A 14,240-nucleotide genomic window follows, 5' to 3' on the forward strand; every position below is an offset into this window, starting at 1 on the left:
ATATGCGGTGTGAATTGCAGCATTGTCCTGTTGAAAGACCCAGTCATTACCGCACAGACGGGGGCCCTCAGTCAAGAGGGATGCCCGCTGCAACATGTCCACATAGCCAGTCGCCGTTTGACGCCCCTGGACAACCTGAAGCTCCATTTTCCCATTGAAGGAAAAATCACCCCAAATCATGATGGAGCCTCCTCCACTGTGCTGCATAGAAAACATCTCCGGTGGGATCTCCTTCTCATGCCAGTAACGTTGAAAGCCATCAGGACCGTCCAGGTTAAATTATTTTCTTGTCAGAGAATAAAACTTTTTTCCATTTTTCAATGTCCCATGTTTGGTGCTCCCTTGCAAATTCCAAACGGGCAAGTTTGTGGCATTGGAGGAGACGTGGCCTTTGAAGACGTTTTTTGTTCCTGAAGCCCTTCTCTCGCAGATGACGTCTTATGGTTATTGGGCTACAGTCAGCACCAGTAAGGGCCTTAATTTGGGTCGAGGATCGACCTGTGTCTTCACGGACAACCAGTCGGATCCTTGTGGCCTCAGTGCAGGTGACATTTTTTTGGGTCTACCGCTTCACTTTTTTGTCCCATAACTCTCAGGATCTTTTAAGAAATGTAAAATGACTGTCTTACTGCGTCCAACCTTGGCAGCGATGGCGCGTTGCGAGAGGCCTTGCTTGTGCAGCTCAACAATCCTGCCACGTTCAAAGAGAGAAAGCCTTTTTGCCTTTGCCATCAGGAGATCATAACAGTGTGACTGCCTGAAGAACAAGGACACGAACGCCATATTTTTGTGCAGATTTTACCTTTTTATGCCTATGGTCTTAAACTTTTGATCAGCAGATGAACAGCCTGTTTAAGTTTAAATGCAGTTTTCAATAAATTGCCTACTCTCTATTTTTTGTCTCTTGCTCCTGTTTCTTCTTTTGGCATTTTGAAGCAATACTTACAACCCGGTTATGATCCACTAGCGCGAAATGCGGAAAACTTGCAATGTTTCCCCCGGTCTTAAGAATTTGTGCAAGAGTGTACTATAATATGACTTTTTTGGACATGCTAAACTATGACTTTTTTTGGCATATTATACTATGACATTTTTTCGACTTTTTTCAACATGCTATACCATGATTTTTTTTTTTTACATACTATACTATGACTTTTTTTGGCATATTATACTATGACTTTTTTCGACATACTATACTGACTTTTTTCGACATACTATAGTATTACTTTTTTTGACATACTATACTATGACTTTTTGACATACTATACTATGACTTTTTTTGGCATATTATACTATGACTTTTTTTCGACTTTTTTCAACATGCTATACTATGATTTTTTTTTGACATACTATACTATGACTTTTTTTGGCATATTATACTATGACTTTTTTCGACATACTATACTGACTTTTTTCGACATACTATAGTATTACTTTTTTTGACATGCTAAACTGACTTTTTTTCGGCATACTATATACTATGACTTTTTTTGACATACTATACTATGACTTTTTTTGACATACTATGACTTTTTTTGACATGCTATACTATGACTTTTTTGACTTTTCAGTCAGTATGACTTTTTTTGACTTTTTTCAACATGCTATACTATGACTTGACATTTTTCAAAATGGACTTTTTCAAAAAGGACTTTCTTCAACATGCTATACACTGTTTTTTTTCAGTCAGTATGACCTTTTTTGACTTTTTCGACATGCTAAACTATGACTTTTTTTGGACATACTATACTATGAATATTTTGAATTTTTTGGACATACTATACTCTGACTTTTTTTCGACATGCTTTATTGTGACTTTTTCGACATACTATACTTATGACTTTGTTCAACATGCTATACATTATGACTTTTATGACTTTTCAGGCAGTATGAGCTTTTTTGACATACTATAATATGACTTCGACATGCTAAACTATGACTTTTTTCGACATACTATAGTATTACTTTTTTTGACATACTATACTATGACTTTTTTGGCATACTATACTATGACTTTTTGGCATACTATGACTTTTTTCGACATACTATACTATGACTTTTTTTGACTTCTTTTGACATACTATACTGTGACATTTTTCAACATACTATACTATGACTTTTTGGCATACTATGACTTTTTTCGACATACTATACTATTACTTTTTTTGACTTCTTTTGACATACTATACTGTGACATTTTTCAACATACTATACTATGACTTTATTTTCAACATGCTATACTGAGACTTTTTTCGACATGCTTTATTGGGACTTTTTTCGACATACTATGACTTTTTTGACATGCTATACTATGACTTTTTTGACTTTTCAGTCAGTATGACTTTTTTTTTTACTTTTTTCAACATGCTATACTATGAAATTTTTCGACATACTATACTATGACTTCTTTCGACATACTATACTGTGACTTTTTTCAACATACTATACTATGACATACATAAATAAATGATGGTCCAACTAAACGCGAACCGGATGGGATGGCATGTCGCTGCAGGATGCTGTGGTAGCCATGCTGGTTCAGTGTGCCTTCAATTTTGAATAAATCCCCAACAGTGTCACCAGCAAAGCACCCCCACACCATCACACCTCCTCCTCCATGCTTCACGGTGGGAACCAGGCATGTAGAATCCATCCGTTCACCTTTTCTGCATCGGTTTGAACCAAAGATCTCAAATTTGGACTCATCATACCAAAGCATAGATTTCCACTGGTCTAATGTACCATTCCTTGTGTTTCTTGGCCCAAACAAATCTCTTCTGCTTGTTGCCTCTCCTTAGCAGTGGTTTCCTAGCAGCTACTTGACCATGAAGGCCTGATTCGAGCAGTCTCCGCTTAACAGTTGTTCTAGAGATGTAGCGCTTGATGGTTTTTGCGACTGCACTTTGGGAAACATTCAAAGTTTTCGCAATTTCATTCATAGTTTTGATGCCTTCAGTGAGAATCTACAATGTAAATAGTCATGAAAATAAAGAAAACGCATTGAATGAGAAGGTGTGTCCAAACTTTTGGCCTGTACTGTACTATACTATGATTTTTTCAACTTGAGAATTTTTATGACATTTGTTTTAGCAATAATGTGTAACACTTGTACATAAATAAAAATGTTTCTTTTCAATGTGTTGTGTTTTTACTTCTTTATAACAGTCACACAAGACAGACACTTCTTACCATCATACAATAAAACCTGGTTTCATGATACCATATGACGTTTTTTTCAACACACTGACTTTTTTTCGACTTGTTTCAACATGCTTTAGTATGACTATTTTCGACATGCTATACTGTGACTTTTTTGACATACTATGACTTTTTCGACATACTGTACTTATGACTTTTTCGACATACTATGATTTGTTAGACTTTTTCGACATAGTAAATGACTTCTTTCGACATACTATACAACGTAATAAGACGTACTATACTATGAATTGTTTGAATTCTTTGACATTTTTCGACATACTATACTATGACTTTTTTCGACATGCTAAACCAGGGGTTCTCAAACTTTTTTCAATTATGTAGACCCTTTGAATTGTGTTTTTAAGCCAAGTACCCCCTGACCAGCGCAAAACATAAAGAGGAACAATACAGTGTCGGCAGTGATAGATTTACTAAACAACCAACAACTAAAAAACATTTAAATGCTACATTTAAAATGTTCAGAATCCATCACTTAATTCATTCATTATTATAGTATAATTTTTTTAGGAATTATGCATGACATATTTTTAAATTAGCATTTTGCAAAAAGATCACGTACCCCCTGCAGTACTCCAAAGTACCCATTTGAGAAACACTGTGCTAAACTATGACTTTTTCTGATTTTTTTTGACATGCTATACAATTACTTTTTTAGACATGCTAAAGTATGACTAGTTTCTTAATTTTTTATTTTTTTTTACATACTATAATATGAGATTTTTGAATTTTTTCGACATACTATACTATGACTTTTTTAGACATTTGTTTTAGCAATAATGTGTAAAACTTGTACATAAATAAAAATGTGTTCCTTTTCAATGTGTTGTGTTTTTACTTCTAACAGTCACACAAGACAGACACTTCTTACCATCATACAATAAAACCTGGTTTCATGATACCATATGACGTTTTGTCCACATACTGACTTTTTTTCGACTTGTTTCATCATGCTTTACTATGATTTTTTTTCAACATACTGTACTATGACTTTTGTCGACATTCTATACTATGACTTCTTTCGACATACAATTCTATGACTTCTTTCGACATACAATACAATACATTTTTTTGACATACTATACTATGAAATTTTTTCGACTTTTTTCAACATGCTATACTGTGACTTTTTTCGACATACTATTCTATGACTTTTTTGACATGCTATACTATGACTTTTTTTCGACTTTTTTCAACATGCTATACTATGATTTTTTTCGACATACTATACTATGACTTTTTTCAACATGCTATACTATGATTTTTTTCGACATACTATACTATGACCTGATGAAGGTCTGGGACCGAAACGTTGTATTTTTCTAAATAAATTATTGCTTGCGTAATGGTCAGTGTGCGGCATTTTCTCTCAACGACATACTATACTATGACTTTTTTCAACATACTGTACTATGACTTTTTCGAAATAATATACTAGGACTTTTTTCAACATGCTATACACTTTTTTTTCAGTCAGAATGACCTCTTGACATTTTTCGACATGCTAAACTATGACTTTTTTCTACATACCATACTATGACTTTTTTCGGCATACTATACTATGACTTTTTTCAACATACTATACTATGACTTTTTTTTCCGACTTTCTCAACATGCTATACTTTCAACTTTTTTTCGACATACTATACTATGATTTTTTAGACTTTTTTTCAACATGCTATACTATGATTTTTTTTTGACATACTATACTATGACCTGATAAAGGTCTGGGACCGAAACGTTGTATTTTTCTAAATAAATTATTGCTTGCGTAATGGTCAGTGTGCGGAATTTTCTCTCAACGACATACTATACTCCGACGCGGCCTTACCTATGTTTCACCCATTTCAATTGAAACAGGCCCCGCCCTCCAAGGGGGCCCCAGCAGACCAGCAAAATCACATTCATTTTCTCCGTAGGATATTGATTTTCAGCCATAATGTCTAAACCATCCAAGGTAGATTGACCACGAGCTACGAGGTTGTGAAAGGAAAGTTTCTGCTCCTATAAAAGCCACAAGGTATGAAATCAACCTTGTTATTTGCGATCTTCTGGAGAAATACTACATTACCCACAATTCTTAGCAAAACACTGACGTCTCTGATTGGTCGAACTCGCGGTTACCATGGCGACGTTTACCGCCCCCGCGAACGGCTGAAGCGATCTGAAGTATAATACCGGTAGTTTATTTGTTTATATCTTTGCCTTTTTGCCGTTAGGTTAAAATGTTATTTTGAAGAAAAGAATTTTAAGAGGAAATGAAACATACATATGCCAGTGGTGCTGATAAACGAAAGATATCGGACAACAAAAGAAAAGCTTTATTCAATCTACCAAAAGTGACCTCTTTCTTTGGTCCAGCATCTGTAACCCTACCGGCGACAGCAGCGGCCGAACCCAGATTATCCGTCTTCAACTGAAACTGATGGCAATAATGATGACCAAACATTGTTATTAGAACAAGAATATGACGATCAAGGTGAGGGAGATGCCAGGGAGAAAGCCCCGTTTACAGAGACAGACCCGGGGTGCTGGCCGGAGCATATTGCCGATGACCAACAAATTGATATTGTTAGGAGCGGTCCCGTTCAGATAGAGGAGTTCAACTTCACACAAAGCCAATCACACCGCCGTTTTACCAAGGACAGATATTTCATGAAGATGAAAAATGGAGAAAAGATACGCAGGTCATGGTTAGTGTACTCAAAATCATCCGATTCAGTCTTCTGTTTCTGCTGTACCTTATTTGGCAAGCGGACGAGTAGTCTCACTCACAGAGGCTTCAGAATGTGGGAACGACTCACTCTCACACTCCAGGATCATGAAAAATCGAATACACACCGTGCCAATATGGACAGCTGGCCGAGCTGGAGAAGCGGAAAAACGCATTGAACTACCTGCAATACCTATCAAGAAATGCAAATGTTGAAAAAAAGACAGTGGAACGACATCATGAAAAGGTTAATTGCCATAGTCTGTCACCTTGCAGAACGAAACCTTGCTTTCCGTGGCCACAATTCCAACATACATGAAACAATGGAAACTTTCTAGGTGTGGTGGAGCTGCTTGCAGAGTTTGACCCAGTGATGAGCGAGCATGTCAGACGAGCGGAGACAAAAGAGATTGCTGACCATTATCTGGGGAAAACTATACAAAATGAGCTGATCACTCTTATTGGAGACAAGACAGTGGAAGCCATTATACAAGGAGTAAAACAATCCCATTACTACTCTGTGATAATGGACTGCACCCTGGACGCTGCACACATAGAGCAGCTCTCTGTGACACTGCGCTTTGTCAAGTGCCAAATCGGTGCCGGGGCTACTGTTGGAGAGCATTTTGTCGGTTTCCTACCAGTGCTTGACACATAAGGCGCAGGGCTAACAGATGTATTCTTGAAGCATTTGGAGAAGTTAGGCCTGGATGTCGAAAAATGCAGGGGACAGGCGTATGATAACGGTAGCAACATGCGGGGGAAAAATAGCGGTGTGCAGAAAAGGGTTCTTGATATCAACAAAAAAGCACTGTTCATGCCATGTGCCAGCCACAGTCTAAACCTCGTCATTGTAGATGCTGCGAAGTCAACAGTGGAGTCTGTGAGCTTCTTTGGGGTGCTGCAACATCTGTACACCATTTTTCAGCTCCTCCACACAGAGATGGGAGATTTTCAAGACAAACGTACCACAGATGAACCTAAAGGCCATATCCAACACGCGATGGGAATGCCGCGTGGAAAGTGTGGAGTAATGTGCGCTTATCAGCTTCCTGCTGTCAGCGAGCTCTTCTCTCACTGGTCGATCATGCAACAAAAAAAAGGTATGTACGAGTTGAGTGTGTGTTATTTTGCTTTGTGATAGACAGTCTTGTATGATTTTGGCTACTTATTATGGTGTTTAACCTATTTACGAACTTAAACCAGAGCCGGTGCTAGGATTATATTGAGCTGTTTCAGTACAATGGACAGCGGCGCCAGGAATTGTAAAGCGTCTTTAAATTGTTGAAATTAAAAAAAACAACATTATTGTTATTATCAGGTGACAGTGAGACTGCGTCTGCTGCCAGAGGCCTTGAACAGGAGATAACGAGCTGGAAATTCCTGCTTACTGTCATCATCTGGCACAACATTCTACATGAGGTCAATCGTGTCAGCAAGCTGCTCCAGAGCCCACAAGTTGGGATTGATGTGCTACAGTAAGAGGTGGGATATGTTCTTAAATTCCTAAAGGAATACAGAGAGAACGGCCTTTCATCCGCCCAGACAGATGCTAGAGACATCGCGGAAGAGATGGAGATGCCAATGGTCTTCCCCACTACACGGGGCGAAAACCCAAACGCGCCCGTTACGATTCCCCCCAAAATCCGGATCCTTCCTTGACAGTGACACCCGAGGAAAAGTTCAGGAGAGATGTTTTCCTCCCACTAGTGAACTCTGCCATCACAGGCACTAGTGAGCGCTTCAAGTTGATGGAGACATTTCATGGTCTGTTTGGGTTCATTTACAGAAGAGAGGAAATGAAAAGGGCCGTCGAAAGTTACACCCTCAAAGAAAGCTGCGCAAATATTGAAAAAACTCTCGGCGATGTGGATGCTGAGGACCTTGTGCGCGAGATCTCGGCTGCTGTCACTGCCGTGCCAGCAAAAGAAACCACTGGCCTGCAGATTCTGAGCTACATCTACAGAAACAGTTTAGTTGAACTGTATCCAAACCTCGGCATTGCTCTCCGACTCATGATGACAGTGCCTGTGACTGTAGCGAGCGGAGAGAGGAGTTTCTCTCGCTTGAAGCTAATAAAAACACACCTGAGGTCAACAATGCTCCAGGAGCGGCTGTCAGCTCTCGCTCAGATTTCCATTGAGCACGAGGTGACAAAATCGCTGGACAAAGATGAACTTATCAGGGCATTCTCAGCACTCAAACACAGAAGGGTAGATTTCTAAAAACGGCTCAGGTGAAATATACGTCCTCCGCCGCCCGGTGAGCTGTCCACAGTGCTGAAAAAACGCGGAGGCCATCGTTATTTATAAGTTCGGTTCATTGTCAGTCAGACACTTTTTCTTCTTTGCTTTTGTTAAATAATTCAAGTTGAGGGGATGTTTTAGCGGGGTTTTTTTTTAAAGTCAGCTCAGACAGCTGAAAATATACTGCGCAAATCAATTAAGCTGAGAAGTTGGCGTCCGTGAAAGGGCGAGGCTTATTCCAATGTAAAAAGCTGTATAATTGTATATAGTTTTAATCAAATAAGGTTGGATTATTTCTATGTTGAGCTGCCTGTTTGTGAAGCTGAAAGTGCATGTAATAAAATAATATAGCCTACCATTGATGCAAACCAACAGGAATCCTTGCTTTTTCTGCTCTATTATGTTTATGTTTTACGTGGGTAGGGCCCCATATTAGTTATTGAAACGGGCCCCCAGATGCTTAAGGCCGCCGCTGACTATACTATGACTTATTTCAACATACTGTACTATGACTTTTTCGAAATAATATACTAGGACTTTTTTCAACATGCTATACACTGTTTTTTTTCAGTCAGTATGACCTCTTTTGACATTTTTCGACATGCTAAACTATGACTTTTTTCTACATACTATACTATGACTTTTTTCGGCATACTAGACTATGACTATTTTTCGACTTGAGAATTTTTATGGCATTTGTTTTAGCAATGTGTAACACTTGTACATAAATAAAAATGTGTTTCTTTTCAATGTGTTGTGTTTTTACTTCTTCATAACAGTCACACAAGACAGACACTTCTTACCATCATACAATAAAACCTGGTTTCATGATACCATATGACGTTTTTTCCACTTACTATGACTTTCTTTCGACTTGTTTCATCATGCGTTACTATGACTTTTGTCGACATTCTATACTATGACTTTCGTTTTTCAACATATTATGACTTATTTTTTAGACATACTATACAATAGTTTTTTCACATATGACTTATTAATTTTTTTCAACATACTACATTATGACTTTTTGGGCATTTTTCGACATGCTATACTATTATGGCGTCAGGTTTATGTCATATCTCGCGAGGGCAGAAAACATGCTCCCACTAGCAAATAATACCATTTCACATGCGCAGATATTACTCTTCGCACACCAATTCAACAATTGAGTGTACAGGCAGCTGCGGGCGTGAAACAAAACATAGGGGGAAAGGGCCTTTGGGGGGGACACACATGAAGCGGGGATCTGGGGGTCCTCCCATTCTGATACATTTTCTGGCACAAATCTATGGTGAAAATGTCTTTATTCATGTCAAGGAAAACACAACATTCTGGTGGCAGGTAACAATTCAAAATATAATGGAATATAATGCAGTAAGGGGGCTTTCGCATCCGACTACACTTCACCACAAAGTCCAGTTCATTTGATTAGTATGAACAGGGCATAATGGTAACTTCTTTTTCCCCAAAGAGCAAATTTTGCTGTGTGTGATTTACATAAGATAACTGCCAGGGACGTCGTTAGGCCTATTTTAAGGGTGCTGAAGCTACCCCAAAATGTTCCTAACCCCCCCAAATAATAAGAAAAAAATATATTTTTTTTTACAGTGCATTCTGTATCACTCACTACTTTGAATCAATCTTCCTTCACCATTCATCTGTTTGTGTCGTCGTGCACTGCAGTCTGTCCGTTTTATTTATTAATATAAATATTAACGATGTAGCGCAAGATAGCACCGTAAATAAAGGACTGTATACGTGTCTCTCATCTGTTCTGTTGTTGGGATACGTGCGCTTCTTTTGAAATGTTCGTAAATCCTTGCCGATGTATGAATTATGCCTCTAACATTAGAACTAACGTTAGTCTTAGCTAATATGGCTGTGAGCAGGGTGTGATTTTCCGGGGGGATGCAAAGTATTTATTTTATGCGATGAAATTGCGGGAACTTGCAACACCCTGCGGCGTATTTGAAAAAATGCGGCCCCCACATAATTATGCAGATTTTGGCTGATTATGCATTGAATTATGCGATCGCATAATCCCGTTCTTCTGGAGGGACTGGATATTGCAAAAAAGATGTTAAGCAGAAATGGGCGTGGCCTATATCATGTGATTAAGCTTGATTCAAGGAACACGTGGATGTAAGGTCTAATGTGCAATGTGTAATGTGGGAGATAAAGGCAAAAAACCATTATAGCGCCACCTATTGGTCCACATGTGTAATTTTTTGAAGGTGTGTTCCATGACCCATTGTCCATCTACCCTGTAAATTTAAAGTTGTTCACATTAGTGTAAGTGGTGAATCTAGACTTGGGTCCCATAGGCCACGCCCACTTTGACCCCTCAGTACCCCACTCTAGGGTTGGCCTCAGGAGTGGCCCTAGATCAGGGGTCATCAACTACATTTTTTCAAGGGCCAGAATTTTTCTAAGCAGACACTCTGGGGGCTGGACTTTCAAATAAAATGAATTTATACCTAATACGCCTATTCTTGTTCGAAATTTTCACTTTCTTACTAAATTAATGCCATATTTTTTTATACATGTATTAGTGTGAGCAAACTCCTAAAAAACATGGAAACTCCATAATGATAACTGGCTCTTTAACTAGAAAAAGATCTCAGACTAGGAGGCAGTTCACTGAGGAGTGATGGTTAAAGTCTGTGATTATGGAAACATTATTGTAGTATGCAGCGTCCTGATTAGTGGAAAATGCTTGCAGAAAGAAATGTTGTTGTCAAACATGTCACTGTCAAAGAGGCTGAAGCGAAAAGTGGAAAAGCCCAGCTGAATGACTGATAAGCAGGCTATGCACTCGTCATGTATGCCTCATTTGCAATGAAAGCTGCTGTTGCAAAATACTACAACCGGCATCATCATCATCAAGAATGAATAACTCGAACATAACGACTGCGTCATTCACGTGCATATCGGTTTTGGTCTTATAATACCTCCATAGATTTACCGCTCTAGCGGAGAGTTTGGTTTGTTCAGCCAGCAGTGAGGTTTACAAGAATTTGTCCAAATTTCCAGATTCCCGGCAAAATAAGATAAATAGTTAGACTAAAAACCGACAGCTTTTGTTTTAGCTTGTTTGTAAAAATTCGCTATTTGCAGAGTAGAGCTGTGTTTGCGTAAAACAGCGCGGTGGACAAGAGCGGACTGAGCAGATTGAAATATCGCTTTCTACATGTTTATGCCGGTCTACACAGGTGAGTGCATTGATAAGTAGTGACTTTTTACTCACGAAGGTTTAATTGTAGCCTATTTACAGAAAAGAGACTAGCGTGAGTTCATCTGCCCCAGCGGCCGTTGGTAATCCTCTCTGTATCGTTCCCAGTCAGGTGCTGCGTGTTTTAACCATTGGTTTTAACGCACACCCATCTCGGCTCAGCTGTGTATGTGGAGCTCGGGCATTGCTGTACAGAATCCCGGCATGTGAATAGAGATGCAAATACAGGGGGCTGGGTTTTTGCTCTAAATGCTTGAAATGATAACAGAATGCATTTTTTCCTCTTTACATTTTGTGAATTCATGATTATTCTGCGTGTGTCCGCGGGCCGCCAGTTGACGTTCACTGCCCTAGATGGTAACCATCAAATTTTGTAAATATCAGATGAGCCGTTCAAGAGATATAAACGTCTTGTACTTGTAGCGCCGCCTAGTGACCAATTTTCGTAAAACGCGTGGGGGACCTCCAGAGGGTCATGGCAACCAATAATCTAAAGTTTGGCGTTGATACCATTTATTTTGGCCGAGATATGGCAAAGTTGGTGTTTTCATAGTTAGCTACACAAATTTGTTCGTGCTTAATACGCGTAATTTTTATCCTATCAAAATTCTTTTAATAACTTTTTGTCAGGTCAATCTGGAGATGCTACCTGCCAAGTTTCGTGCCAATCGGTTGCACGGTCTAGGAGGAGATCGAAAAAGTAGGTTTTTGATAAATCACGATTTTTCACACATAAAAGTCTAGGCGGCCTATATCAGGAGATTCAGCTGGATCCAGGGAATGCGTGGATATATGGTTTTTGAATGTCAGATGTACGGTGTGGGAGTTATAGGGCCAAACGCGGGGTTTTCTGCTATAGCGCCACCTAGTGGTGGAAGTGGGTCAATTGTTGCGCCTGAGGTCCTTGCTGAGTTTTGGACCAGTCCTGAAAATGGCAACCCCCCACCATGTATGGATTAGGCTGTAGTCTGAGTTATAGGCGGAGAAGAAAAAAAACAATATGGAGGAAAATAATAATCCTTAGAAAAACAATAGGGTTCCACAGCCCTGCTGTGCGAACGGCGTAGCTTTGCTACCGCCGGTTCTTCCAGACTCGGGCTTGGACCCCTAAAAATTTTACGAATCATTCCTTGTACTGCTGCTACAGCCAAAGGAATTGTGAGTGTCCTTTAGGTGTTTAGTGTCCTAAACATTTGAAATAATATAAACAATATGATATTCAAACTTTTGTCTGCTTTCTACATAACACAATACTTGTACTTTTACTTCCAGTACTTGAGTAGTAGATTTTTAAATAAACTACTTGCAATACTTGAGTACAAAAAATGTTGAATACTTTCACTTAAGTGTGGTGCTTAAAGAGCACTTCAACTTCTACTCAAGTCACTTTTTTGATATAGCACTTCTACTTTTACTTAAGTCTGGGTCTCTAGTACTTACATAGTAAGTAAATGTGTTACTGTTAGTTACACAGGAGAGAAGCTAGACATTTGAGTTTATGGCAAAACCTTTCAGTGCTCGGTTTTCATTTTGTGACTTTCGATTTAATAAAAGGACTATTTTTACAGTCTTATTTCTTCATTGAAGTTTTCTGTAAAATAGTGTTAAAATCTTGTCTCGTCTCAATCTCGTGAACCCAAACTTGTGTCTCATCTCGTCTCGTGAGCTGGGTGTCTTGTCACACCTCTAATAGTAGCCTAATAACAAATAGTTCAAATGTGTGTTATAGGGAACAAGATATTGCTTCTAGCTCCTTTTCTATTATTGATAATACTCTTAATAAACCTTGCGTTGGATTAGTCACCCAATTAATTTTATTGCGCTTTGTTCTAACCCCGTCATTCTGAATTATGTTGCATTAATACAGTGGTCCAAGTAGTTATCACAAACTAATACTGTTGAGTTGTGCTTAAAATCAATGTATAGTAAATGTAATGGAAAATGGAAAAGTTGTGAAATTATGAAGGTGGTATGAGTTGCAGTGCTGTGATTATCAAGCTAAACCGGTAGGCTGGCAAAGGCCTGTTTAGGCAAAAGACTTTATTATTTATGTAAAATATCTTATATGTAAGTCTTGCAATGGGTTTAGGCTATATTGGAGATGTTTGAGATTTCCTAAAGGTTTGGTAGGATTAAAGTTAGGGCAATACTTCATTTTAGCTTATCGATAAGACCACTAAAATGATCTTTTCTTGTTTGAATCTCTGACCTCCATGGAAGCCTGCTCTGCTCATCAGCTCCTCCCAGTCTGAACCCGCCCCCAGCAAGGCGTCCAGCGCAATCATCGGAGCGTCATGGCCGCTGTCTCCCGCCCAGCCAAACTGGCTGAAGCTTTTGTAGGCTTCGTCTCTCTCAGCTGGGCCATAGGGAGAGGGCCAAATCACAGGCCCCACCCCACTAGATATGCCCCTCAAATCCAAGTACCTGTGGACAGAGGTAAGACATTTTTCTGACATACACACTATGCTCCAATATTGATATGTGATTCTGCAAAAGTGAATTCATTCAGGTTCATAGACATCCTCCATTCTTTTTACTCTATGTATATTTATGTATGTATGTATGTATGTATGTATGTATGTACAGTACAGGCCAAAAGTTTGGACCCACCTTCTCATTCAATGCGTTTCCTTTTTATTTTCATGACTATTTACATTGTAGATTCTCACTGAAGGCATCAAAACTATGAATGAACACATATGGAATTATGTACTTAACAAAAAAGTGTGAAATAACTGAAAACATATCTTATATTTTAGATTCTTCAAAGTAGCCACCCTTTGCTTTTTTATTAATAAGGGACAAAATTCCACTAATTAACCCTGACAAA

General features: G+C 38.8%; 1 protein-coding gene across 3 annotated transcripts in view; it reads right to left on the bottom strand.

Annotated features, from left to right (window-relative positions):
* adprh (ADP-ribosylarginine hydrolase) overlaps nt 1-14,240 on the bottom strand; it is a 79,440-nt gene that overhangs the window by 1,385 nt on the left and 63,815 nt on the right. For all 3 annotated transcript variants that reach the window (XM_039788074.1, XM_039788076.1, XM_039788077.1), the window contains one exon: nt 13,620-13,834. In XM_039788074.1, the coding sequence (XP_039644008.1) occupies nt 13,620-13,834 (215 nt within the window). The remainder of the gene's footprint in view (nt 1-13,619; nt 13,835-14,240) is intronic.

Source organism: Perca fluviatilis, chromosome 21 (assembly GCF_010015445.1).
Source record: "Perca fluviatilis chromosome 21, GENO_Pfluv_1.0, whole genome shotgun sequence".
Lineage (NCBI taxonomy): Eukaryota > Metazoa > Chordata > Actinopteri > Perciformes > Percidae > Perca > Perca fluviatilis.